The sequence below is a fragment of the Chiloscyllium punctatum genome, chromosome 36, assembly GCF_047496795.1.
Source record: "Chiloscyllium punctatum isolate Juve2018m chromosome 36, sChiPun1.3, whole genome shotgun sequence".
NCBI classification, from domain to species: Eukaryota; Metazoa; Chordata; class Chondrichthyes; order Orectolobiformes; family Hemiscylliidae; genus Chiloscyllium; species Chiloscyllium punctatum.
Genome location: NC_092774.1, coordinates 26,528,762 through 26,553,196, shown reverse-complemented (window position 1 = coordinate 26,553,196; position 24,435 = coordinate 26,528,762). Strand labels below are relative to the sequence as shown.

Sequence of the window (24,435 nt, the reverse complement as noted above, 5' to 3'; positions counted from 1 at the left end):
ACCTTTGTTTCAATTGCAGTGAACTAGGACATTGGCCCAAGAACTGTCCTTTCCATAGCAGTCCCTGGTTCATCACTGCAGTAAAAACAACAGACAATCTCCTGGTCTCCCTCCCCAGTGACCTCAGCAGGTTGCCCCTTTTTACGACACAAAACCCTTTTCAAAACTGACTCCCGGATATAGGGCAGCTTCCTGTTTTGAATTTTCCCATACTTACCGCTAGCCCAGAGGATGGACCTATGCTAATTCTTAACCGTATTGGCCATGATATTGAATTTATGTTTGACGCAGGAGCCACTGTTTCATCACTTCCCGTCCATCTCGCTGATGCTTTTGATTTTCAAATCTCGGATGATGATGAAATCCTGCAATGTTTTGATGGTTCCTCTAATACACACGCATACGCTGTCCCTCTGACAGTGGTATGGAAAAATTGTGTCACGTTCCCTTTTTGCTTTGTTGTTACTAACGGATTATGTATCCCTCTACTTGCTAGAGATCACCTCTGTCCTCTAAATATTACTTTAAATGTCAAGATAATGGTATCCTGATTCAGGATCCACCTCATTTTGTTCAATGCATCAATACCAAACCAAAGCTGCCTCGATGGTGGTCATTTGATTTGGATCCTTATGCTTTCGATTGTATTTTACATAATGTCCCTCACCCCCACATTACTTTAGCTTATGACTCATCCGGGAATGATCTCAGGCTTGAACACATACTATAATCCCTGACCGGGCACTACTCCGCACGCTTGGGTGATTGGTGAGATCAGGTCACCAGCTGGTGGCGTTCTTTTCGTGTCAGTTCCTCTTCATAGCTGGAAAACTGGCCCTCTCGTTTTCCCCTGTGCCACCACTCACTTGATCCCAGAACATAAAGACTAAGAAGTAGGTTTTGACACTAAGACTCTTTTTGACCATGCTGATCAAACTTGCCATGAAATTCAGCTGCTCACTGAGATATCAATCCTATTTTATGCACAGCCTTCGTCAATTCATGGCAGCCTTCATCATTATCATGCCCACCCTCACCCGCAGGACACAGTATATCCTGGAGTCTGGGTGGACTCTAAAACACAAGTGGGCCTTGCTAAGGTCCCACCCATCTCCATTCTGATCAAACTTAATTCTGTCCTCCTGTCTATACTTCAATACCACCTGAAACCAGAAGGTGAAGCTGGCATTCAACCTGTCATTGATTCATTTGTACAGCAAGGCCTTCTAGTCCCATGCCATTCTTCTGTCAATACACCTACCTTTCCAATCCCTAAACCGGATGTCCTGAATGTCGTTCACGACCTTCGTGAAGTAAATTAAAATCATTGAGGCTCAGTCCTGCTACTATCCTTAGCCAAGTTCCAGTTGATGCCAAACTCTTCACTATCGTTGACCTCCAACATGCATTCTTTTGTCTTCCTTTGCATCCAGATAGCCCAATACATTTTTGCCTTCTTTTAAGGGCCACCAATATATGTGGACTTGCCTACCTCAAGGGTTTATTCAGTCGCCGACCCCCTTTTCAGAGACTCTTCACACCCAGCTTGAATTATTTGAATTTCCTGGAGACACTAGCCTAGTTCAATACATCGATGACCTCCTCGCTAGCCCTGACAAAGTGTCCAATCACACTGACTCCACTACCTTTCTCAACCATCCACATCAATGTGGCTATATTGTACCCCCCTAGCAAAGTTAAGACTAATCAGAAAGAAGTTAAGTTCCGAGGTACTCTCATTTCTGAATTCGATCGGTGCTTGACACCTGACCGTATTGATCCTATTCTTTGTATTGCCCCTCCAACCACTCCTAAACAGACACAGTAGTTTCTTGACCTCATCAATTATTGCCGACAATGGATTCCTAATTGTGCCCTTCTGACCCAAACATTATCTCCCCTGTCCTCGTCTAATGAGCCTTAACGGTATGGACTCACCCCCATAACAACTACATGTCTTTACGGAGCTTAAAACTACCCTCTCTTCAGCACCCACGCTAGGCCGATGTTTGTATGACTGCCACTTTCATCTTTATGTTGCCATCCTTGATACCTGTGCTTCAGCTGTTCTCACCCAGCAACATGGTTCCTCTTGACGCCCTATTGCTATTTTTCTACTAAGCTTGACCCCGTTGCTCGAGGTATGCCTTCCTGCACCCAGATTCTCTTTGCCACCCATACTATGGTAGTGGCTGCCTCTAATATAATTTTACATCAAAATGTAGAAGTCTGTACCTCGCATTCTACAGTATTCTTGCTGATTTGTAAATATACTCAACACCTTGTTATGGTTTGTCTCAGTCACTGTGAGATTTCATTACTTCTGAATCAATTTCTCTCCTTTAAATACTGCTCTAACATTAACCCCCTACATTCCTGCAGGAAGAACCACTTGAACTGCCTGGTCCTCACCATGATTGTGTTCTCATAAATGAACTTGTGACTAAACCATGTCCTGATCTTATGGACGACACAGATGTGATCAATAAAATGAGTCAAGATACAGGGAAGATACCTGCCCAACTGTCATCTGATTCATGTGGATGGAATCTTACTTGTTGGCTATGATCGCTGTGTAGATGGATCATGTGGATTGTACTGAGAGTTCTTGGTCTCATCCTAGGAATATACACTGTCGTCCGCTTATGCGTGAATTGGACTGTACATTGTTCTTCACCTAAGCCAAAGAAGAGTCTGCTTAATTGACCCTTGTCTACCCCTCTACCTCCATGCCTGAACTTCTATGCTGAAATCCAGTATCTTTCAGACTCTGCTTCTCTGGATGATGACCTGGCAGAGGAGGCACTTGACTTATTTGAAAATACAAGTTAACTGAATGGATTAATGATAGTTAAAAGCCAAGTAGTTGTCATGAAATAACAAAAGGAGGGAATAAGAAAGTCTATAGACATAAAACTTGTCTTTAAACATTGAAACTAAAATATAATATTGAATTATAGAGCACATTTGCTGCACACTAGAAAATAGACAGGCAGGGAGGCTTGGTAAAAGGGGAGAACTCGAGGTATGCAGAAGATAACCAAGTGATAACAGGATACCCTAAGGCAATTAAGTACATTTGCCTTAACAGTGAATCTGTGTAAATAGGACACAATGATAACATTCATGGTTGTTCCCTTATGAAATTAATGACAGCGTTTGATTCTGACCCTGAAATGAAACGTGGTACTGTCAAAAGCCTTGTATTTGACAGTCAGATCCTGTTAATTATAATAGATTCAAACAGAGGGAAAAACATCTTTGCTGTTACAAGTCCCTGACTTGAGAGTTCAAAAGGACAAGAGAGAGAGAAACCATTATAGTGCTGGGGCTCCCGAAGCTATTAAAAAATTACCTGCTTTGGATTGGACGTAATTGCATTTTTGACACTTTATGATGGTATTGAGTAGCCATTACCGGTTATTAAATATGAACTCTGTAAAAAGGTAATGTTGACGAAGCTTTAATTTACTTGCTGTTCTTGCAGACCACTCTACAGACCTTTCAGACTACCCCACTGTCGATTCCAACTAATCAGATCTTATGTCTTATTTGAATCACAACCCTGAAAAGAGAGCATGTTTAATTCGAAGACTAATGAATAATTTTAAATGCAACCTTTTGGTAACATCTCAGCCTCAGGTACAGTATGATTCAGTGCCTAAAAAGCAGGAGTCTGCTCCTACTTAGAAATTATTCTCGGCCTAACATTGAAGAGATTCAGGCACAATGTGTCAGGAAGCCATTTTATGGTCAAAAGTTTGCCCTCCTGCTAAGAAGCCATTTTGGAAAACAGTTGTATCTGACTTGTGACCTGTGCAAGGTTAGGAACTCTCCAATTAGCTCAGACTGGTACCTCTTTATGGTAGGAGTTTATCTCGCTAGCAGACACCTAACTCGGCTGGATATGTTTTTCCCACCTGATGAATGGCTTAGGGCCTGTAGGAGTGATTAGTCAAGCGTACAGAGACCTGTCAATTAACTTTTCTTCCTTACGAATTAAGAACATGCAATGTTTTTGTAAACCTTTGTGAAAAGGAAACCGCTTTGTAGCAATACATCAGAGTAACCTGCCAGGGTACTTGAAGAGTTAGGTCCCCTACTCTCCTAGGTTACTAGAACCTAGCTAGTTTAGCTTATCGGTATCAGTGGAGCTATTGGTAAATAAAGGGGTGAACTAAAATTAAACTAAACTGCCTGTAAGAGGATTTTCTTTTATTCCAGACTCTCAAAGAGTACGAACGCCGGGACGAATCGTGAGTGACTGCAGGTCTGACTCCACAAAGGATTCCCTGGGCCGTCTCAAATCCCTACTTTAACACTCCAACTCATCCATGTTGACCAGTTAGCTTAAACAGTCTAGTCTCATTTGCTAGCACTTGGCCCATAACCCTCTAAACCCTTCCATCCAGATTCCATTCAAATGTTGTAATTATACCAGCCTTCACGACTTCCTCAAGCAGCTAATTCCATACCCACATCACCCTTTGCGTTAAAAGGTTGTCCCTTAAGTCCCTTTTATTTCTTTGCCCTCTCACCCTAAATGTATGCCATCAAGTTCTAGACTCCTCCCAACTCAGGGAAAAGACTTTGTCTGTTTATCCTATCAATGTCCCTCATGATTTTATAAACCTCTATAAGGTCGCCTCTCAGCCTCCGCTCCAGGGAAAACAGCACCAACCTATTCAGCTTCTCCCAATAGCTCAAATCCTCCAACCCTGGCAACGTCCTTCTAAATCTTTTCTGAACTCGTTCAAGTTTCACAACAAACAGTAAGGAGACCAGAACTGCATACAATATTCCAAAAGTGGTCTAACCAATGCCCTGTACAGCTGCAACATCACCTCCCAACTTCAATACTTGATACTCTGACCAATAAAGGAAAGCATTCCAAATGCCGCCTTCGTTATCCTATCTACCTGTGACTCCACTTTCAAGAAGCTATGAACCTGCACTCCAATGTTTCTTTGTTCAACAACACTCCCTTGGATCTTACCATTAAGTGTATAAGTCCTCCTCTGATATGCTTTTCCAAAATGCAGTGCCTCATATGTATCTAAATTAAACTCCATCTGCCTCTTCTCAGCCCATTGGCCCATCTGATTAAGATCCTGTTATCCTTTGAGCTAAGCATCTTTTGCCCGAAACGTCGATTTCAAAGCTTCTTGGATGCTGCCTGAACTGCTGTGCTCTTCCAGCACCACAAATCCAGAATAAGCATCTTCACTGTCCACTACACCTCTAATTTTGGTGTCATCTGCAAACTGAGTAACTATACCTCATATATTGACATCCACAGCATTTATATAAATGATGAAAAGTAGTGGACCCAGCACCCATCCTTGTGGTATACTACTGGTCACAAGCCTCCAGTCTGAAAAGCAACTCTCCACCACCACCCTCTGTCTTCCTACCTGTGAGCTGGTTCTGTATCCAAATGGCTAGTTCTCCCTGTATTCCATGATATCTAACCTTGCGAGCCTGTCTCCCTTGGGGAATCTTGTCAAAAGCCTTACTAAAGTCTATATAGTACCCTGGCATGTAGGCCGTCAGGCCCAGGGGACTTGTCTGTCCTCAATCCTAATAGTTTGCTGTGTACCTTTTCCCTCTCAACGTTGATTAAGTTCTATCCTTTCTATCACCTCTGACTTGCCCGTTCCAATAGGAATGACACTATTGTCCTCCAGCTTGAAAACTGAGGAAAAGGATTGACTTAGCATCTCTGCCATTTCAGTGTTCCTCCTATTAACTCACCGATTTCATCTTCCATGGGGCCTTAGCGACTCTGTTCCCTTGAGCATGCCAACAGAAGCTTTTGCTATTCTTTTTGATATTTTGCGCTAGGTTTCTTTCGTAATTTATCTTTATTCATTTTTTTAGTACCCCTTCGTTTACGTTTGCAAGTTTTCCAATGTTTTAGCCTTCGAGGGCTGCAATAACATTTCGGAAAAGACTGAAAATTTTTTAAAAACTACGTTAAAACTTGGGTAGTTTTTTAAAAAACCCCACCTTTCAGGTGGCTGGCGAGGGGAGCAGGGAACACATTCGCCCCGCCCCCATTGTCTCCGATTGGTTGGATGCCTCGTCGAACCGCGCCCACTACCCGCGGGGTGACGTCACGGTCTGGTCACCCAGCCCCTTGTGAGCTGGCGCATGTGCAGTGTAGGCCATGTAGTGGGACAAAGGCAGTGTTACTGAGTGTGGGAGAGGAATGGCGCCGGCGGCTTAAGGAACAAGAACAGGACCCGCTGGAAAAGCTGAGCATCCCTGGCTGCATGTGTCAAGAGAATCCGAGGAATCGTTACGGGTCCAGTGATCCTCCTTCAGAACGGAAACATCCCGGAGAGGTCGCCAGGCCTGAGCGCCCGGGGAGAGGAGACAGTGAGTACCTACTTCGACACTGTCCTATCCCCCCGAGTCCAGGAACTCCCCACATACGTTCGAGACACCACCCACACCCTCCACCTCCTCCAAGACTTCCGTTTCCCCAGCCCCCAACGCCTCATCTTCACCATGGATACCCAATCCCTCTACACCTCCATCCGCCATGACCAGGATCTCCAAGCCCTCCGTTTCTTCCTCTCCCGACGTCCCCAACAGTACCCTTCCACCGACACACTCATTCATCTGGCCGAACACCCTTAACAATTTCTCCTTCGAATCCTCCCACTTCCTCCAGACCAAAGGGACAACCATGGGCACCCATGTAGGCCCCAGCTATGCCTGTCTCTTTATTGGCTACGTAGAACGTATTACGTTGGCTACGTAATCTTCAGTAATTAAACCGGCACCACTCCCCACCTCTTCCTCTGCTACATTCATGACTGCATTGGTGCTATCTCGTGCTCCTGCAAGGAGGTTGAGCAAACTTCACCGACACATTCCACCCTGACCTTAAATTTACCTGGACCATCTGACACCTCCATCCCCTTCCTGGACCTCTCCATCTCCATTAATAAACACCGCCTTGACACCAGCATTTTATAAACCCACCGACTCCCACAGCTACCAGGATTACACCTCTTCCCACCCTACCTCCTGCAAAAATGCCATCCCGTATTCCCAATTCCTTCGCCTCTGCCATATCAGCTCCCAGGAGGACCAGTTCCACCACAGAACACACCAGGTGGCCTCCTTCTTCAGATACCACAATTTCCCTTCCCACGTGGTTAAAGATGCCCTCCAACCTATCTTGTCCACATTCCGCACCTCCGCCCTCAGACCCAACCCCTCCAACCGTAACAAGGACAGAATGCCCCGGTGCTCACCTTCCACCCTCCCAACCTTCGCATAAACCAAATCATCCGCTGACATTTCCGCCACCTCCAAACAGACCCCACCACTAGGGATATATTTCCCTCCCCATCCCTTTCCACCTTCCGCAAAGACCGTTCCCTCTGTGACTACCTGGTCAGGTCCATGCCCCCCTACAACTCACCGTCCCACCCTGGCACCTTCCCCTGCCACGGCAGGAATTGCAAAACCTGCGCCCACACCTCCTCCCTCACCTCCATCCAAGGCCCTAAAGGAGCCTTCCACACCCATCAAAGTTTTAGCTGCCCATCCGCCAATATCATTGTATTGTGTCCATTGCTCCAAATGCGGTCTCCTGTACATTGGGGAGACTGGACGCCTCCTAGCAGAACGCTTTAGGGAACACCTCTGGGGCACCTGCACCAATCAACCACACCGCCCTGTGGCTCAACATTTCAACTCCCCCTCCCACTCTGCCGAGGACATGGAGGTCCTGGGCCTCCTTCACCGCTGCTTCCTCACCACCAGACGCCTGGAGGAAGAACACCTCATCTTCCGTCTCGGAACACTTCAACCCCAGGGCATTAATGTGGACTTCAACAATTTCTTCATTTCCCCTTCTCCCACCTCACCCCAGTTCCAAACTTCCAGCTCAGCACTGTCCCCATGACTTGTCCTACCTGCCTATCTTCTTTTCCACCTATCCACTCCACCACCCCCTCCCCCCATACCTATCACCTTCTTCCCACCCCCACTCACCTATTGTACTCTCTGCTACTTTCTCCCCATCCCCACCCTCCTCTCATCTATCTCTCCACACTGTAGGTACCCTGTTTCTATTCCTGATGAAGGGCTTTTGCCCAAAATGTCGATTTTACTGCTCCTCGGGTGCTGCCTGAACGGCTGTGCTTTTCCAGCACCAGTCTAATCTAGACTGGTGACCAGCATCTGCAGTCATTGTTTTTATGGGGAGGATTGGAAACCGTGGGAGGAGGGAGACTGGGGAGTTTATAAACTTCAAGGGGAGGCCTGAGGCCACGAATAAAAGCTCCACAGGCCCAGTGTTTACTTTGTTTGGGGAAGGACCTCTTGGGGGCAACCGGACGTCATATTCGTGAGGGCAAGACGCAAGTTGTCTTGGGGCGGGGAGCGCGAGCATCCATCTTGGTGAGGGCACCATCAACTGTCATTTCTGGGAGAGAATTCCAACTTTGTGGTCGCCTTTGTGTCAACTAGAATTTTCTCATTCTGGATGTAAGTTTGCTCGCTGAGCTGGAAGGTCATTTTCAGATGTTTCATCACCGTACCAGGTAACATCATCAGTGAGTTGAGTGAAGCGCTGGTATTATGTCCTGCTTTCTATTTATGTCTTTTGGTTTCTTAGGGTGGGTGATATCATTTCCGTTCTTTTTCTCAGAGCATGGTAGATGGGGTCCAAATCAATAGATTTCCAGTTGGAATGACATGTTCCAAGGAATTCTTGTGTGTGTTTCTCGTTGGCTTATAGGACGGTGGCTTGCCATAGGATGGATGTATGGTCCCAGTCAACATGGTGTCCTCCTTTGTCTGTGCGTAAAGATACTAGTGGTAGTGGATCGTGTATTTTTGTGGCTCGTTGATGTTCATATATCCTGGTGGCTAGTTTTATACCTGTTTGTCAGATGTAGTGTTTGTTACAGTCAAAGAATCCCTATGTGTGGAAATATGCCCTTCGGCCCAACAGCTCCATACTGACCCTGTCGAGATTATGCCAGCCAAGCCCATTCCTCTACAATTACCCCTGACTTATGTACCACTATGGGCATTTTTAGCATGGTCAATTCACTTAGCCTGTGTATCTTTGGATTGTGGGAGGAAACCAGAGCACCCGGAGGAAACCAGCACAGACACTGGGAGATTGTGCACACTCCATACAGACAGTCGCCCCAGGATGGGATTGAACCCGGGTCCCTGGTGTTGTGAGGCAGCAGTGCTAACCACTGAGCCACCGTACCACCCCCTTATATTTCAACAGTCTTTCAACTTTAAACACGTTCATCACAGTCTTCCCAGAGGATTAGACTGTTCTCTCTCATTAGAGATGGCTGGTGGTGGTTTATCTTGAGGGTCACCACACCTTAGCTGAGGGGAAAGGCCGAGAAGGAGATCCTCACATTTCTCCAACTTGGTTGATACATAATGTGAAGCACCTTGGTATACTCTTGTCGAAATGTTATCATCAGTATTAGCTGTTGTTGTTGCTGTCATTTATTGGCAAGACTCATGTCAAGTGAAACAATTTCAGCAAGAAATTGGCATCTGGCAGAGCTCCCCCACCCAATGCCAAAAAAGTGAGTGCTTTTATTGGTGAAAAAAAATTGGCAAAGAAAAAAAAAATTAAAGTGTCATGTACCTTTAGAAAGAGTGGAAGGGTTGATTTTTCAAAATAAATGAAAACAACATTCCTGAAGTGGAGCAACAAACTAAATTAACAACGCAGTTTCTTTTCACATAACTGCACGACTGCAAATGTCTGTATTATGGGGAAATGTTATGTACTAAAATATGTTCTTATTTTGTAAAGAGTCAGGTCAATAGGTTTAATTTTGTCAACAGTGATCAATAAGATCTTGGTTTTATACAGCATCTATGTGAGATACACTGGTCGTTAATATTTGATCGAGTAAGTCTCCATTGACCACCACAAGCACAAAGTTTTTCCCTGTCTGAACTGTCAGAAAAGATGTGCTTTCTTCACAAATTTTGACTTCTTGATGTGTTTGTATGTCTTGCAATATTTGATTTTAAAATATGTAATTTACAGTGAAAATGAATTGTTTGTGCTTTTTAATGTTGATTTTAAGGTACGCTGATAAGAAACTATGTAGGCATTTAGGCCGTCTAAAAATAGAATGCTTTTCATACTGTGCAAACAAAACACAATTTGGGAGGTGATGGTTGTTCCCTATCTCAAAGCCAATATCAATAATACCTGTGGGGTCAACACATGCAACCACTTCCTTTCACTCTTTTTTTTTGGAAATCATGGGAATTTAACACATTACACTACTGCAGCAGAATCTGAGCACGTTACATCGGGCTTCCCATCAGGATGCTGTAACAAACCTCAACCTAATTTGGGGTGTTGGGGAAAGTGCAAAATAAATGAATCACTAGTATATACCCTGTGGTTAAAGAGCGCTACAACAGTATTGTACAGACATGTCAGCTGTCATGATGAGACCTAACTTTACTCTGCGACACCTTGATTGGCTTGAGTTGTCGCTGACTGCATGTAAAACGAAACATTATGGAGTAAAGACATTTTTGCTACTGAAAATGTTTTATTTGGCCTTCAGCAGTCACACCTACACTTTTACCATATATTTTGCTGCTTATTTTGATTTAACTTGATAATATGTAACCTCAGTTGCTAAACAACCCTCAGTGGAGCCTCGAGCGTTATTTGAAATCCAACACAAAAGCCAACTTCTTCCAAATACAAAATGTTGCTGACTACAAAGAAAAATCAGACAAAAGCTTTTATCAACTCCCAGATCGATTTACCGCAAGGTATAGCAGGATTGGCCATTCTGCTCCACCATTCAGTGAGATCATGTCTGATCTGATAACCCTCAATTCCATTTTCCTGTCTCTTCCCCAAAACCCTTGATTCCCTACTGATCTTCCTTTGACACCTTCAATTTTTCAGAAGTTTAACTTATCTAGAACTTTGAAGACTGAGACACTTGGACACACAATACCAACATCAATCCTTGTTAATTGTCCTTGCTTCTGTACCACAGAAAATTGTTTTCTGGATCCTTGTTTGAGTCTACAAACTGCTCAATAAGCTCAAACAACCCTCTTCTGTTCTTCTAATGAGCCAATATCTCTGACAGCTCCATTTCAATAAAACTGAAAAAGCTTCTATCACTTTCGGTTGTAGACAATAGGGCCAGGATTAAAGATGATTCTCAGTTTCCTAAATACTTGGAATAGGTTCAATTGATTTTAAACAAACAAGTTTTGACACATGTTCGGGTTCGTTTGAGAAGTTTAGCAGAATTGTTTTTCTCAGATGGGACAATGAAACTTCTTTAGATTGTTTCCACTATTCGAGGTCTCCCTCCAGTTCTTTTTCTTAGCACATTATAATGATCTTCTGAACTAGTTTTATTTCATTATATCCATCCCTTCAAACAAACCAATTCTTCCCATAAATAAATTCATCCATCTCCAGCACATTCTAGGTGATATTTTTCCTTAAATTCCATTAAAATGTCCTATCTCTTTCCTTAAATCTATGCCCCCTAGTTGCTGAAGCCGTCCACCAAGGGGAAAAGTTTCTTCCTATCTAGACCCTAAGTGTCTTATTTGTACACTCCAAACAGGTCCTCACCCAGCCTTCTCTGCTCTAAGGAAAATACCTTCAGCTGATCTAATCACTCTCATAGCTGAAACCCACCAACATGTACCACCCTGGGTTAGTATTCCCTTCTGCACCCTTTCTAGTGCCATCACATCCTTCTAATAATGTGACGACCAGATCCAGTACTCCAGCTGTGGCCCAACTAATGTCTTGTACAGTTCCATCACGATCTCCTGGCTCTCATGTTCAATGCATTTGGGGACAACACGGTGGCACAGTGGTTAGCACTGCTGCCTCACAGCGCCAGAGACCTGGGTTCAATTCCCACCTCAGGCGACTGTCTGTGTGGAGTTTGCACGTTCTCTCCGTGTCTGCGTGGGTTTCCTCCGGGTGCTCCGGTTTCCTCCCACAGTCCAAAGATGTGCAGGTCAGGTGAATTGGCCATTCTAAATTGCCCGTAGTGTTAGGTAAGGGGTAAATTAGGGGTATGGGTGGGTTGCGCTTCGGCGGGGCGGTGTGGACTTGTTGGGCCGAAGGGCCTGTTTCTACACTGTAAGTAATCTAAAAAAAACTATTAAGGGCAAGTATTTCATATGCTGCCTTAATCATTTCATCCACATGTCCTGTTGCCTTCAAGAATCTATGAACACATATACCTTACTCTGATCTTCAGTACATTCTAAGTTCTTGTGATTTAACATGTTGATCCTCCTGAAATGTATCATCTCAATCTTTTCAGGATTGAACTCCATCTGTCATTGTTCTGCTCATCTGACCAACCCATCTTTATTGTCCTGTAGTCTAAAACTTTCCTCCTTGCCATATTAGTGTGGGTTCTGAATTTCTTTTGGGCCTGATTTATTTAGGTTGCATTGTGTATATTTTGTGGGCATATTTTTAGAATATTGGGAGGATACTTGGATCCAGCATCTGTTTATACCCAAAGAAGAAACTCAAACCAGAATTTTTTTTTATATATCCAATGTTTTCCCTGGTAACATTTTCACAATGACTTCAATTTCTGCAACACCCTTAGCTTAACTTAAACTATTTTCAAATCAAGACATTACTGAATGGAGATCATAACTTCTTGTACTATTAAATCTGTCTCAAGCAATGCTGCAAATTAGGTAACCTTGCATTATTATTTTATAACTGTGCTCAAAACCTTTTCTAAAAAGTGACTGGATGAAGATTGAAGTTGACTGAACTGCTTTCTTCATTTTATAATATTGCCAAAACAAAGTAAATGTTCCAGCATATGCAATCTTTTCCTTTCTCTAAAATAGGTAATGAGGTGAAAGGGAATAATGGACAAAGCAATGAAAACAATGCTGACTCTAATTCAGCAAGTATGTTCTTTTCAATAAGTTTAATTCAATATTTACATTAAAGTTATGTGAGTGACACAAATAACAATACTTTAAGGCTGTTACTTGCGTTTAGAAATTCAATCACACTCTGTGTAGATGGCTTAAAATCATTATATCAAAGGCTTAAAGCACTTGCATAAAACACGAAACCTCAGTTATGTTTGTTTCCCAAAATGGGTTATCAAGTAAAAGGGAAGTATTATTGGAGATTTAATGACAGCGGGCAAAATGGCAACTCTAATTTCACAAGTATGCAAGGTTTAAGCTTAAAATGCATGACAGGTTTATTTATCCAAGAAATAAACACCTTTACTCTCTCTAATATTAGCTCCAATTATCAATATTTGATATGAAATTAGAAGATCTAGCTTGAGAAATCTACAACATATTGCCACACGCTTGCCATAAATACGACAGGAACACAGAAAAAGTAGTGAAAATTAAGTCAGATCTTTGTGGTCACAGATCCATAAGATACAGAAGCAGAATCAGTCCATTCGACTTGTTGAGTCTGCTCCACCATTTGATCATGGCCAATGTTTCTCAACCCCATTCTCCTGCCTCCTCCCTGTAACCCTTGATTCCCTTACTAATCAAGAGCCTATCTTTATCTGTTTTAAAAGCACTCAGTTACTTGCCTCGTTTCAGTGGCAATGAGTTCCACAGAGTCACCTCTTTCTGACTGAAAAAAACCTTTCTTATCTCATCCCAGCATTTCTTGCCACAGAGAACTATGAGGGCAGAGTCCATGTCTACACTTCCTTGCATGGTAATTTGTAAATAACATTTGTTTTTTCAGGTTCGTTAGCTGCTGCTTAAGTGTGTTGGTAGGTTTATGGGCTACCATGATGCGGAGAGGTTTGGGTTGTCTGGACATGATTTCACAGATACCTTTGATGGAAGGTAATGTGGCTAGGGTTTCTGCGCATGTGTCTGCTTGTTTGAGTTTGTTGTTGAGAAATCAGCGGACAGGGTTTATTGGGTACCCGTTCTTCTTGAATATGTTGTATAAGTATTTATCTTCTGCTCTTTGTAGTTCCTGGGTGGTGCAGTGTGTAGTGACTCGTTGAAATAGTGTCCTGATGCAGATTTGTTTGGGATGATTTGCTTCTGCATTAGGTACTTGGGTCTGTGTGTGTTGTTTTCCTGTAGACGTTAGTCTGAAGTTCCCTATTGACTGTTTGCTCTACTGACATCTTGGAATGGCACTTTGTTGTTGTTCTCTTTTGTGAATTTTATGCCAGTAAGGATATTGTTGATGGTGTTGTAGGTTTCCTCTAATTTATTTCATTTTGTGATGACAAAGGTGTCATCACTGTTGCGGACCCAAAGTTTGGGCTGGAGCGTTGGGAGGGCTGTTTGTTCGAGTCTCTGCATTATTGTTTCTGCTAGGAACCTTGATATTGGTGGTCTCATGGGTGTTCTGTTGATTTGTTTGTAGGGCTTGTTATTGAATGTGAAGTGGGTGATAAGATACGGGTCCACAAGCTTGACAATGTTACCTTTGCTGATGAAGTTGGTGCTGTTTGGTGTTTGTGTCTTTGGTGGTTCTTGTAGTGTAGTCAGTGTGTCTTTGGCCACGTTGATGATAATGGATGTGAACGGGGCTGTTATGTCAAAGGACAGCATTACTTCATCCTCTTCTATCTTGGTGTCTTTGGTGTTCAGGAATTCTTGGGTTGAGTGAATGGAGTGGCATGAATCTTCTACTCAGTGTTTTAGTCCTCAGTGGAGGCCTTTGACTAGTCTGTATACTGGTGTTCCAGGTAGTGAGACTATGGGCCTGAGGGGTGCTCCTGGTTTGAAGAGGAAGGGCACAACAACAAAGTGCCATTCCTAGATGTCACAGTAGAGCGAACAGTCAAGGGGAACTTCAAACTAGTGTCTACAAAAAACAATACACACAAACCAAATACCTAACTACAGAAGCAATCATCACAACACCCACAAACGAAGCTGCATCAGGAGATTATTTAGCGAGCCACCACACATTGCAGCCCAGAGGAACTGCGAAGAGCAGAAGAGAAATACGTATATGTACTCAAGAAGTACGGATCCCCAATAAACCCAGTCCGCCAATTTCTCATTGATGCTTCCAAGCTGACCCTCAAATTTGGTTTGTCCCTGCATTCTTTCCTGGTTGTCTTTTGTGGGTTTTTAAAACTTTTTCCCAATCCTCTGACTGAGGATAAGAGTTGGGAAGTTGTGTTGTGGCTGATAGGACATTGGGTAGACCACTTCTGGAATATTGTGTGCAGTTCTGGTCTCCCACCTATCAGAATGTTGTTGTGAAACTTGAAAGGGTTCAGAACACATTTAAAAGGATGTTGCCAGGGTTTGAGCTGAATGGGCTGGGCTGTTTTTCCTCGTGCACCAGAGGCTGAGGGGTGATTGAGAGTCATTAATAAAATCATGAGAGGCATGGATAGGGTAAATAGACAAGGACATTTCCCTGGGGTGAGGGAGACCAGAACTAGAGGGTAATAGGTTTAGGGTGGAGGAGGGCAAGATTTAAAAGGGTCTTAAGGAGTAACCTTTTCATGCAGAGGGTGGTGTGTGTAAGGAATGAGCTGCCAGAGGAAGTGGTGGTTGTTGATACAGCTATGACATTTAAAAGGCACCTGGATAGGTATATGAATAGGAAAGGGTTAGAGGGATATGGGCCAAGTACTGGCAAATGGGACTAGATTAGGCTAGGATATCTGGTTGGCCCGAAGGGGCTGTTTCTGTGCTGTAGATCTGACTCTGGCTTGCCACGATCGTTTGCCATGTCTGTATGTTCAGTTTCTCTCTGGTTGTCTGTGTCAATGCCTTGATGTCTCATTCCACCCACCACATATCATCACCACCACCCCCACCCACCACAGGGACGATAACCAATTCATGTCTGTTTTTTTTATCAAGAAGCTGTATTGCAGGTTCAACCTGAATTTACACTTCTTTTGCTCCCAAAATCAGACTTGCTCACTCTCAGCAATATCCCAATATCCTGAAAGAAAAAACATGTTCTGCAGAAACTGGAGCAGCTTGTTCTGAATTTCTACCCTGGACTGACCGTGATGACTTTTGTAATCTCTTTTTCCAGAGTATTTGAAGATCTGAAGACTGAAGTTTAAAAATCAACAGATGAAGGGCCTATGTCTAAATCGTCGATTCTCCTGCTCTTTGGAAGCTGCCTGACCTGCCATGCTGTTCCAGCACCTCACTTTTCAACTCCTCTCCAGTGTCTGCAGTCCCCACTTTCACATCAATGTCTGACAGTCACTCAATCCATCGGGACCTCAACGATTTTCAACTATGATTCTGTGAGAAGGAGCAAAACATTTTGGTTCCTTTTTCAGACCATTTTCAGCATTAGTGGGACTGAATGAGAGTCTCTTCTGTTACAGCGCACTGTGTGTAAAGCCTGAAACAGTTATACGACCAGGAAAGAGGAATTTACTGCGGGCAGGGGCCGTACATGCGGCTGTAGCTGCGGCCATGGTGAAACCAGAGGAATCCCACACCGTGGAGAAACCGTGGAAGTGTTGCGACTGCGGGAGAGGCTTCCATGCCCCATCTGTCCTGGAGATTCATCGGCGAAGTCACACTGGGGAAAGGCCATTCTCCTGCCGCGAGTGCGGGAAAGGCTTTACCTGCTCCTCCCACCTGCTGGACCACCGCCGAGTCCACACCAGGGAGAAGCCATTCTCCTGCCCTGAGTGTGGGAAGGGCTTCACCTACTCCTCCCACCTGCTGGCCCACCAGCGCGTCCACGCCGGGGAGAGGCCCTTCCCCTGCTCCGAGTGTGGGAAGGCCTTCAGCAAATCCTCGGACCTCCTGAAGCACCAACGGGTCCACAGAGGTGAGAGGCCATTCAGCTGCCCTGAGTGCAGGAAGGCCTTCAGTGATTCCTCTACCCTGCAGAGACACCAGTGGGTCCACACCGGGGAAAGGCCGTTCTCCTGCCCCGAGTGCAGGAAGGGCTTTACCCGCTCTTCTGCTCTGCTGACCCATCTGCGGGTCCACACGGGTGAGAAGCCCTTCAGCTGCCCCGAGTGTGGGATGGCCTTCAGCAGGTCTTCCCACCTGCTGAGGCACCAGCGGGTCCACACTGGGGAGAGGCCATTCTCCTGCCTCCAGTGTGGAAAGTGCTTTACCCAGCCCTCCAACCTGCTGACCCACCAGCGGATCCACACCTGTGAGAAACCGTTCTCCTGCCCCAAGTGCGGGAAGGGCTTTGCTGTTTCCTCTAACCTCGTGGCCCACCTGCGGTTCCACACAGGGGAGAGGCCTTTCAGTTGTCCCGAGTGCAGGAAGGCCTTCAGCAATTCCTCTGCCCTGCTTAGGCACCAGCGCGTCCACACCGGAGAGAAGCCATTCTCCTGCCCCGAGTGCGGGAAGGGCTTTACACGCTCCTCCACACTGCTGACCCACCGGCGGGTCCACACGGGGGAGAGGCCATTCAGCTGCCCTGAGTGCAGGAAGGCCTTCAGTGATTCCTCTGCCCTGCTGAAGCACCAGCGAGTCCACACTGGGGAGAGGCCCTTCAGCTGCCCTGAGTGCGGGAAGAGGTTTACATTTTCCCGCAACTTGCGGAAGCACCAGCGGGGGCACCAGCGCTCACAACAATCAGATTCTGCCGCTGGTGCTGCCATGATTCCCCCCCAGGACTGATTCTCCTGACAGTGGGTGCAGTGGGAGAGTTGGTGCACTCTATTTGTTTTCCGTTGGACTGCAACCCCACGGTGGCTCAGGGGGGGGCATGGTGACTCAGTGATTAGCACTGCTGCCTCATGACACCAGGAACCAAGGATCAATTCCACCCTTGGGGTGACTGTCTGTGGAGTTTGTGGAGGGGAGGAGAATGGATGAGATAAGAAACCGCTGCCTTTCTTGAGACAAGTCTCCCGGAGAGAACTTGCTGACTGATTTGATTGTCTGATCTATTGATCCTTACAGTGCCCTCTGTTATCTGGAGGAGGTCCACACAGATGTACCAAAGCCCCTCTTTGGACTGTGGAAGGAAACCTGTGCAGACAGGAAAAACATGCAAACTCCACACAGACACCGTTAACTGAGGCTGGAATTGAACCTGGGTCCCTTGCGCTGAGAGGTAGCAATGCTAAGCAGTGTGCCACCCCAATATGTTATAAAATTTGAATAAACACACTAAATTGGAAATGTGTCCATACCAAGAACATACTGTAAATGTTTGGAAACAAAAGTCCATCGGAATTGTCTTTGGGGGCGGATCCAAAACTTATTTCGTTAATGTTTGAAAATACTTTGACCTCTGGAACTGTCTGCCAGAGAGTGTGTTGGAGTCAGATTCGATTATGGCGTTCAAAGTAGAGGTGGATCATTAAACTGAAAAGGAAAGCAATTGCAGTCTTCAGTGAAGAATAGTACAAGGTACTGTAGTGGACGTCAGAATGAGTTTCCTGATTGGGGTTGTTCCTGTTACCATTTCAGGTTGCTAACTTTTCATTAGCATCCTGCACATGTTGGGATTTTTTCTCCTTTCTAGTATCTACTTGAGTGACTGAGTGACAAATCTAGTTTATTAATTGTTCCTATGATATCTCATGAGAGGGTTTATGACATTCACAGTGCTGTATAAATTGTTGTGGGTCACAATGTTTTTCCTCCACTTGGACACAAACTGTTCACCTTAAATATTTGTTTTTTAAATGATGGAAATAAAATTAATGTTTGGAAAACACAACTTGCTGTGTGGTAAGATCATCAGAAATAGGAATGGGAGTAAGTAATTGACCATTGAGATGCTCTGTCTTTCATTTATCTAAATTCTCTTTCCTGTACTTGTTTTCTCATGACTTCATCTGCTGAAGTGACTACACTCCAAAAGCTTGTGATTTCAACATAAGAGCATAAGAACTCGGAGCAAGAGTCGGCCTTCCGGCCCTTAAAATCATGACTAATCTTTTCGTGGACTATGCTCCACTTACCTGCGTTTTCACCATATCCCTTACGTTTTTGAAAAATAAAAGAATTATCTTCTCGTGGTTACTGAAGTAGTGTCAAATACTTCCCTGGGCAAGGAATTCCACAGATTGACAACCCTCCCGTGAAGAAGTTTCTTCCCCATTCAGTTTTAAACCTGCTACCTCTAATCTTTGAGGCCATGCGCCCTTATCCTAGTCTCACCTACCAGTAGAAAATCCTATTTCTATTTCTTTCATAATTTAATATATTTCTCTAAGATCCCATCCAAACACACCTGCTGGACTATAAACCTGGTGTCATGTGACTTATGACTACAAAATTTGTTATTACGCATCCTCATAGCTGTGGGATTTCAGGGCTCGAAGATAGGGACACTACCACTGCGCCTTAAAGAAAATCTTCTGCAGCAAATAGGCCCTCTTCTATTGAATGAAGGGGAAGAGGTTTCTTTTCAACATGGGATACAAATAATATACCTTCAGAGCCATTACACTAAATTGAGCCCTCTTCGGTTGAATGAGTGGATGTGAAGGTGCCAGAGTTGAATTGGTTGATAACGTTAAAAATCACATCTTCCCCCTGAATATCTGACACTACCACTATAGCACCAGAGCCCGTTGCAGTAAACTGGGTCATCTGCTGTTCAATGAATGAATGGGAATGAAAAGGGCGGATACACTGACGTGATTGTGAAATTCCCCACCAATCACAAAGCTTGTGGTCGGTACCGACGACTCAGAGATGGATATTGCAGAGGGTGGGGCCAACACGACAAGCAAAGCCGGCCGCCATTGGTCAGGTGGAGTGAGGTGCGCTCTGATTGGAGGGAGCGTGGATGACGCGCGTCACTGAAGGAGGAGACGGAAAGAAGAAGAAAAACAAAGATGGCGGCGCGAGGCTGCGGTTTTCTCATCGACTCAGCGGGCGGTTTCTGACGGACGGACGGGGGCAGACAGGCATCGTTTACCTCAGAAAATACCTTTAAAATACATTTCAAATTAAAGTCGGAACTTTTCAAACAAAAGTTGTGAAGAAAAGGAGACAGTCCCCGGTGGGGTTTATTGTTTATTTTTGTATAATTTCCGGGGCCCGGGAAGGGGGAGGTGACGGTTACCGGGTGAACGAGAAAACAAATTAAAAATGTCGGCGGTGGAGGAGAGAGAGCCGGCGCCCGCGGCTTCTTCGGCGGCGGCCGGAGCCCAGGAGCTCAACAACCCCCCGGAGCTGGAGGAAGGTCCGAGCTCCAAGAAGCGGGGGGTCCGGCTGGAGGCTGGATTTGCTCAAGGCTTGTATCTATTAACTTATTTAAATGGTACCTACTGTATGGGGCTATGGTTTACATTAAAACCGGAGGATCATGTCAGAGTGTTTGTTTATATTGAGCAGTTGTAGTTGGTAAAATACACTCCCTGGAGGAGCACCTTCTGTGATGCTGCATTTCTTGCCTCCTGCCCTTCCCCCATTTGTTATCTCACATCTCGATTTTACATTTTATTTGGTCAAATTTAATTTTATATTAATGAGACTCGGTATTCACGGTGTTATTAATTTGTTTGTTGGATTATTGTAAGAAAAAAATAATGGTGTCATGTCATTTCTGATGTCAGAGTTTGACATTGAATGTGCAGATGTGAATATCAGTAAGTTGTGAAAATAAATCAAGAACTTGTGGTTCTAACAAAAAAGCAGTTCACTGATTGTGAGAAACAAAGCTCACACACCTCAATAATTGCAGTCCGAGACAAAATCTGAATCAGCAGTGTCCTTTATTTTACACTTGCAAGTGGGTGAGATGTCCAGTGCCTATAAGGCAGAGGACATACACACACCAAGTTCAATTCATACATAATATTTATATGATTTGATGTCTTTTGCTTTACATCGCTCCTCCCCTGCTTACATCATCCACTTCCCTAAGACCGGCCCCCATTACCCCTGTTTATCTCTTGCCTTATCCGGCCTTGTCTGTGACAAAATGCTTATTCCTGGCCTCACAAGGCTGTTTGACCTCATCCTGCTGTAGGTCATGGTTAGGCATATTCTTTCTTCATCATTATCTACCCCCTTCATCTGTGCCTTTCCCGAGGCTGTTCTGATCCCTATGACCCTTTTAATTGGGGTTTGTTCCTGTGTTTTTGTAAAAGTGGGAAGCAGATGTTTATACCTACTGTTTGTACAGGCATATCTAGCTTAACTTCATCCCCTCACAACATCTTATCTATTTGTCTGTAATGTCTGCCATTGTTTTACTGGCACATCTCATTCTGACATACAATTTTAGCTAAGACAGAAACAATTATATATTTCCTCCACATCGTTTCCATTCTTGTTGACTCAGCTCGTGGCTAAAACAATTACACACTGGTGTGAGTTCATTTTACTTTGTAAAATGGAATTGCAGAAGTAACATTAATTTACCTATATCCCACAATTTCCCCCTTTTCTTTAATTACCATTTGTTATCTTCTGCATTTTTGTTTTAGGGGCACCTGTTTCATCAAGGCTGTTTCAATCAGTCTTTGGGTGAGCCCTCGCATACAGGGTATGATACAACAGCCAATGGCCACTAATACCCCGACTACTACTATCAGGGAAGTAAGGATAGAAACCACCATCCCCTTCTACCTTCCAAACCAGGATTCAAGCCATCCTGTGAGAGATGTATCTACTCCTGAATTCTCAGCCAGTTCCTCTGCTAAGGTAGTCAATCCACTTAAGACCCGAGTAATTGAACAATCAGGTGCAATGTTATTAGGAATAAAGGTACAACAGCTTCCTCCTAACATCACACACACACACCCCCTTTTTCTGCTAAAATCCTATCAAGGGCCATTCTGTTTTCCCATACCATCCTACTTGTCACATCAAGCTGGTCTGATATTCCTTTAACCACATCTCTTGTATAATTTATAAATCGCTGTTGATTATAGAAAATGTAATTTATCCAATCTACATTTTTATTAATTGTTACCCACCAAAAGAGAGCTGACACAAAGCCTGCTGCAATCTGGTTACGAGCCTTGAATTCATCAGGTACCCCCCTCGGGACTCCTACAGAATCGAGATAAATCCTGTCATCGAAAGAAGTGTCGAACAGTAATCTCTTACCCCTTCCCTTTTTCCCTCCTATGTTTTCCTTCTCAAATGCCAGGGTAAATGGAATTGCCAATTGTACAATTGCACATATCCCTCTCCAATCTGGAGGTAGCGTGGGTCTCAATATTTTGCCTCCACAGTCCCACCACAGATCCGCTCGGGGAACCTTTAGTGCTGAGTAGTACCCTCCCTTCTCCGTTTCGGTAACATTCTTAATCTCTGTACATAATTTCAGCTCCCCCAAATCTTACGACCGACTTGTACCTCGTCTACGCACACATGATGTGTGATTTCCAACTGCTGCAGAAAACAGGGGGGGACCTTTTGCATCTTTCTTCTCCAAGGGAGGGAACATCAGAGATAGGGAGGTACAATTCCTATCATTCCATGCAGTCTCATCCTGATACAGGGCTATCATACATTTCATGCCCTTCCTGTCTCACTTCCACCCGAGTGGAAAGGGAACCACCTGGGCCACTGGCCTACCGGAGGCACGTGCATAGCAATTGCTTTTGTTCAGACTTTTCACAGTATACTTTACCCATTCAACCCAGGCATTTGCATCCCCGTACCCAGTTTCTATTTCAATGGTCTGTTTCAAGTCCTTTACCTCTATAAATTTTACGACTTTAGGATCATTGGGAGGGGTGAAAGATTGTATCTTATTACCCAGTAGTTCTACCCGTTTTCCCTGTCCTACACTATTTGAAGAACAATAGCCCAAGAAATCCTTCCCATTTGCTTTCATTTCTATCCCAAACGTTTCATTTCATTGTATCTCACAGGTGCTCCCCCCCCACCCCACCCCCGCCAGGATTGTTTCGTGCCATGTAGTTTTCCTTATCGTTAGGTATATTGGGTTACACTTTTTATCAGGACAATCACGAGCTGGTCGGAAGGGGGCCCGGTGTACTGTGACGAGACCATTATACTAAGTACCATCCCCAAGGTCATCCCCATAGGACTTAAGATGTATCTCAGAGCTGCGGTACTGTCTCTGATTATCTACATCCCCACAATTTACTAAGCTGCATACATCAGCGTCTATTACTTGTGGATTATCAGATTCAGGAACCATTAATAATACATATGAAAATGATATTTGACAAAATCCCAATACTAAAAGGGCTAGCATCATAATTGTAGCAGCATTCCCAGTATTCTAAACATCATGCTGAAGCACAAAAAGACTTAATATACAATCTTACAGAAATAATCCCGCGCTCGCGTCGCCACTGTATAATTAGTTCCTCAAAGTCTCTTTCGTCTGAGTTTCAGCGGACCTTGCGTTGATTCGGCTGTCCAGACTTCTTCCTCAACTGGAGATTCCACTGGCCCTTTGATCCGAGTGTAATGAGTCCAGCCTTTCTCCGCTGTCCTTATTGCCGTTTCGGTAGTCAAAAGAGCCTGGTACGGCCCTTCCCAGTCCGGCTGCGATTTAGTCTCTGTCCATGGTTTTACTAAGATTCAATCATCCGGCTGGATGGGATGAACGGTGAATTCAAGGGGTGGAGTCTGTGCCAATAAAACCTGTTTCCTGAGGAAAAACAAAGAGGAGGACAAGACCAGTATGTCCTTCTTTAAAAACAAATCTTTAGTTTCGGGAATTGGCAATTCTCCATTCGTTCCCAAGTAAGGTAAACCAAATAAGATTTCATAGGGGGATAGTCCCAAATCTTTCCTTGGGGCTGTTCGTACTCGCAAGAGAGCTATAGGTAAACATTTGGTCCAAGGGAGTCTGGTTTCTATTATCAATTTAGAGAGCTGTCGTTTGAGTGTTTGGTTCATTCTCTCAACCCTTCCCGATGATGGCGGGTGCCATGGATTATGGAACTCCCAGGAAATTCCCAACCATTTCATTACCCCCTGTAACACTTTAGAGGTAAAGTGAGTTCCTTGGTCGGAAGCAATATGGTTCACGAGCCCATATCGGGGAATTATGTGGTCCAATATTGTTTTAGACACTCCACTCGCAGTGGCAGTAGCTAGGGGGTATGCCTCAACCCAACCAGATAGATGATCTACTATGACTAGCATATATTTTAGTCTTCCTACCCTGGGGAGTTCAGTACAATCTACTTGTATACTCTGGAAAGGTCTCAATCCTGGGTCTCTTCCTCCCGGGGTCTGTTTTCTCAAAACTTTCTTATTTACCTTTCTGCATATTATACATCCCTCACATATTTGTTTAGCAATTGTATATATTTCTTTACATCCATATTCCCTAAGAACTAAATCACACATTGCTTGTACTCCCCAATGGCTGCCTTGATGTAGGACAGCCATAATCTCTTGCATCATCATTTTGTTTAACATTTCCCTTCCATCAGGTAACCTCCAATGCCCGTCTGCTGTTTTTACAGCCCCTAAATCTCTCAATTCATTTTCTTTGCTTTCAGTAAATATAGGAGC

General features: G+C 44.3%; 1 protein-coding gene across 11 annotated transcripts in view; it reads left to right on the top strand.

The window, feature by feature from the left end:
• Positions 1-24,435, top strand: part of LOC140460907 (uncharacterized) — a 43,846-nt gene that overhangs the window by 7,586 nt on the left and 11,825 nt on the right. For 4 of the 11 annotated variants that reach the window (XM_072555609.1, XM_072555607.1, XM_072555605.1 and 1 more), the window contains exons 3-4: positions 4,225-6,381; positions 16,064-18,685. The exons of 1 other annotated variant lie outside the window; for it this stretch is intronic. In XM_072555609.1, the coding sequence (XP_072411710.1) occupies positions 16,459-17,634 (1,176 nt within the window). In that variant the 5' untranslated portion in view covers positions 4,225-6,381; positions 16,064-16,458 and the 3' untranslated portion in view covers positions 17,635-18,685. Of the gene's footprint in view, positions 1-4,224; positions 6,382-12,894; positions 12,958-13,777; positions 13,882-16,063; positions 18,686-24,435 lie in introns of those variants that run through there. 6 more of the 11 variants (XM_072555610.1, XM_072555611.1, XM_072555606.1 and 3 more) reach the window with 6 other exon arrangements.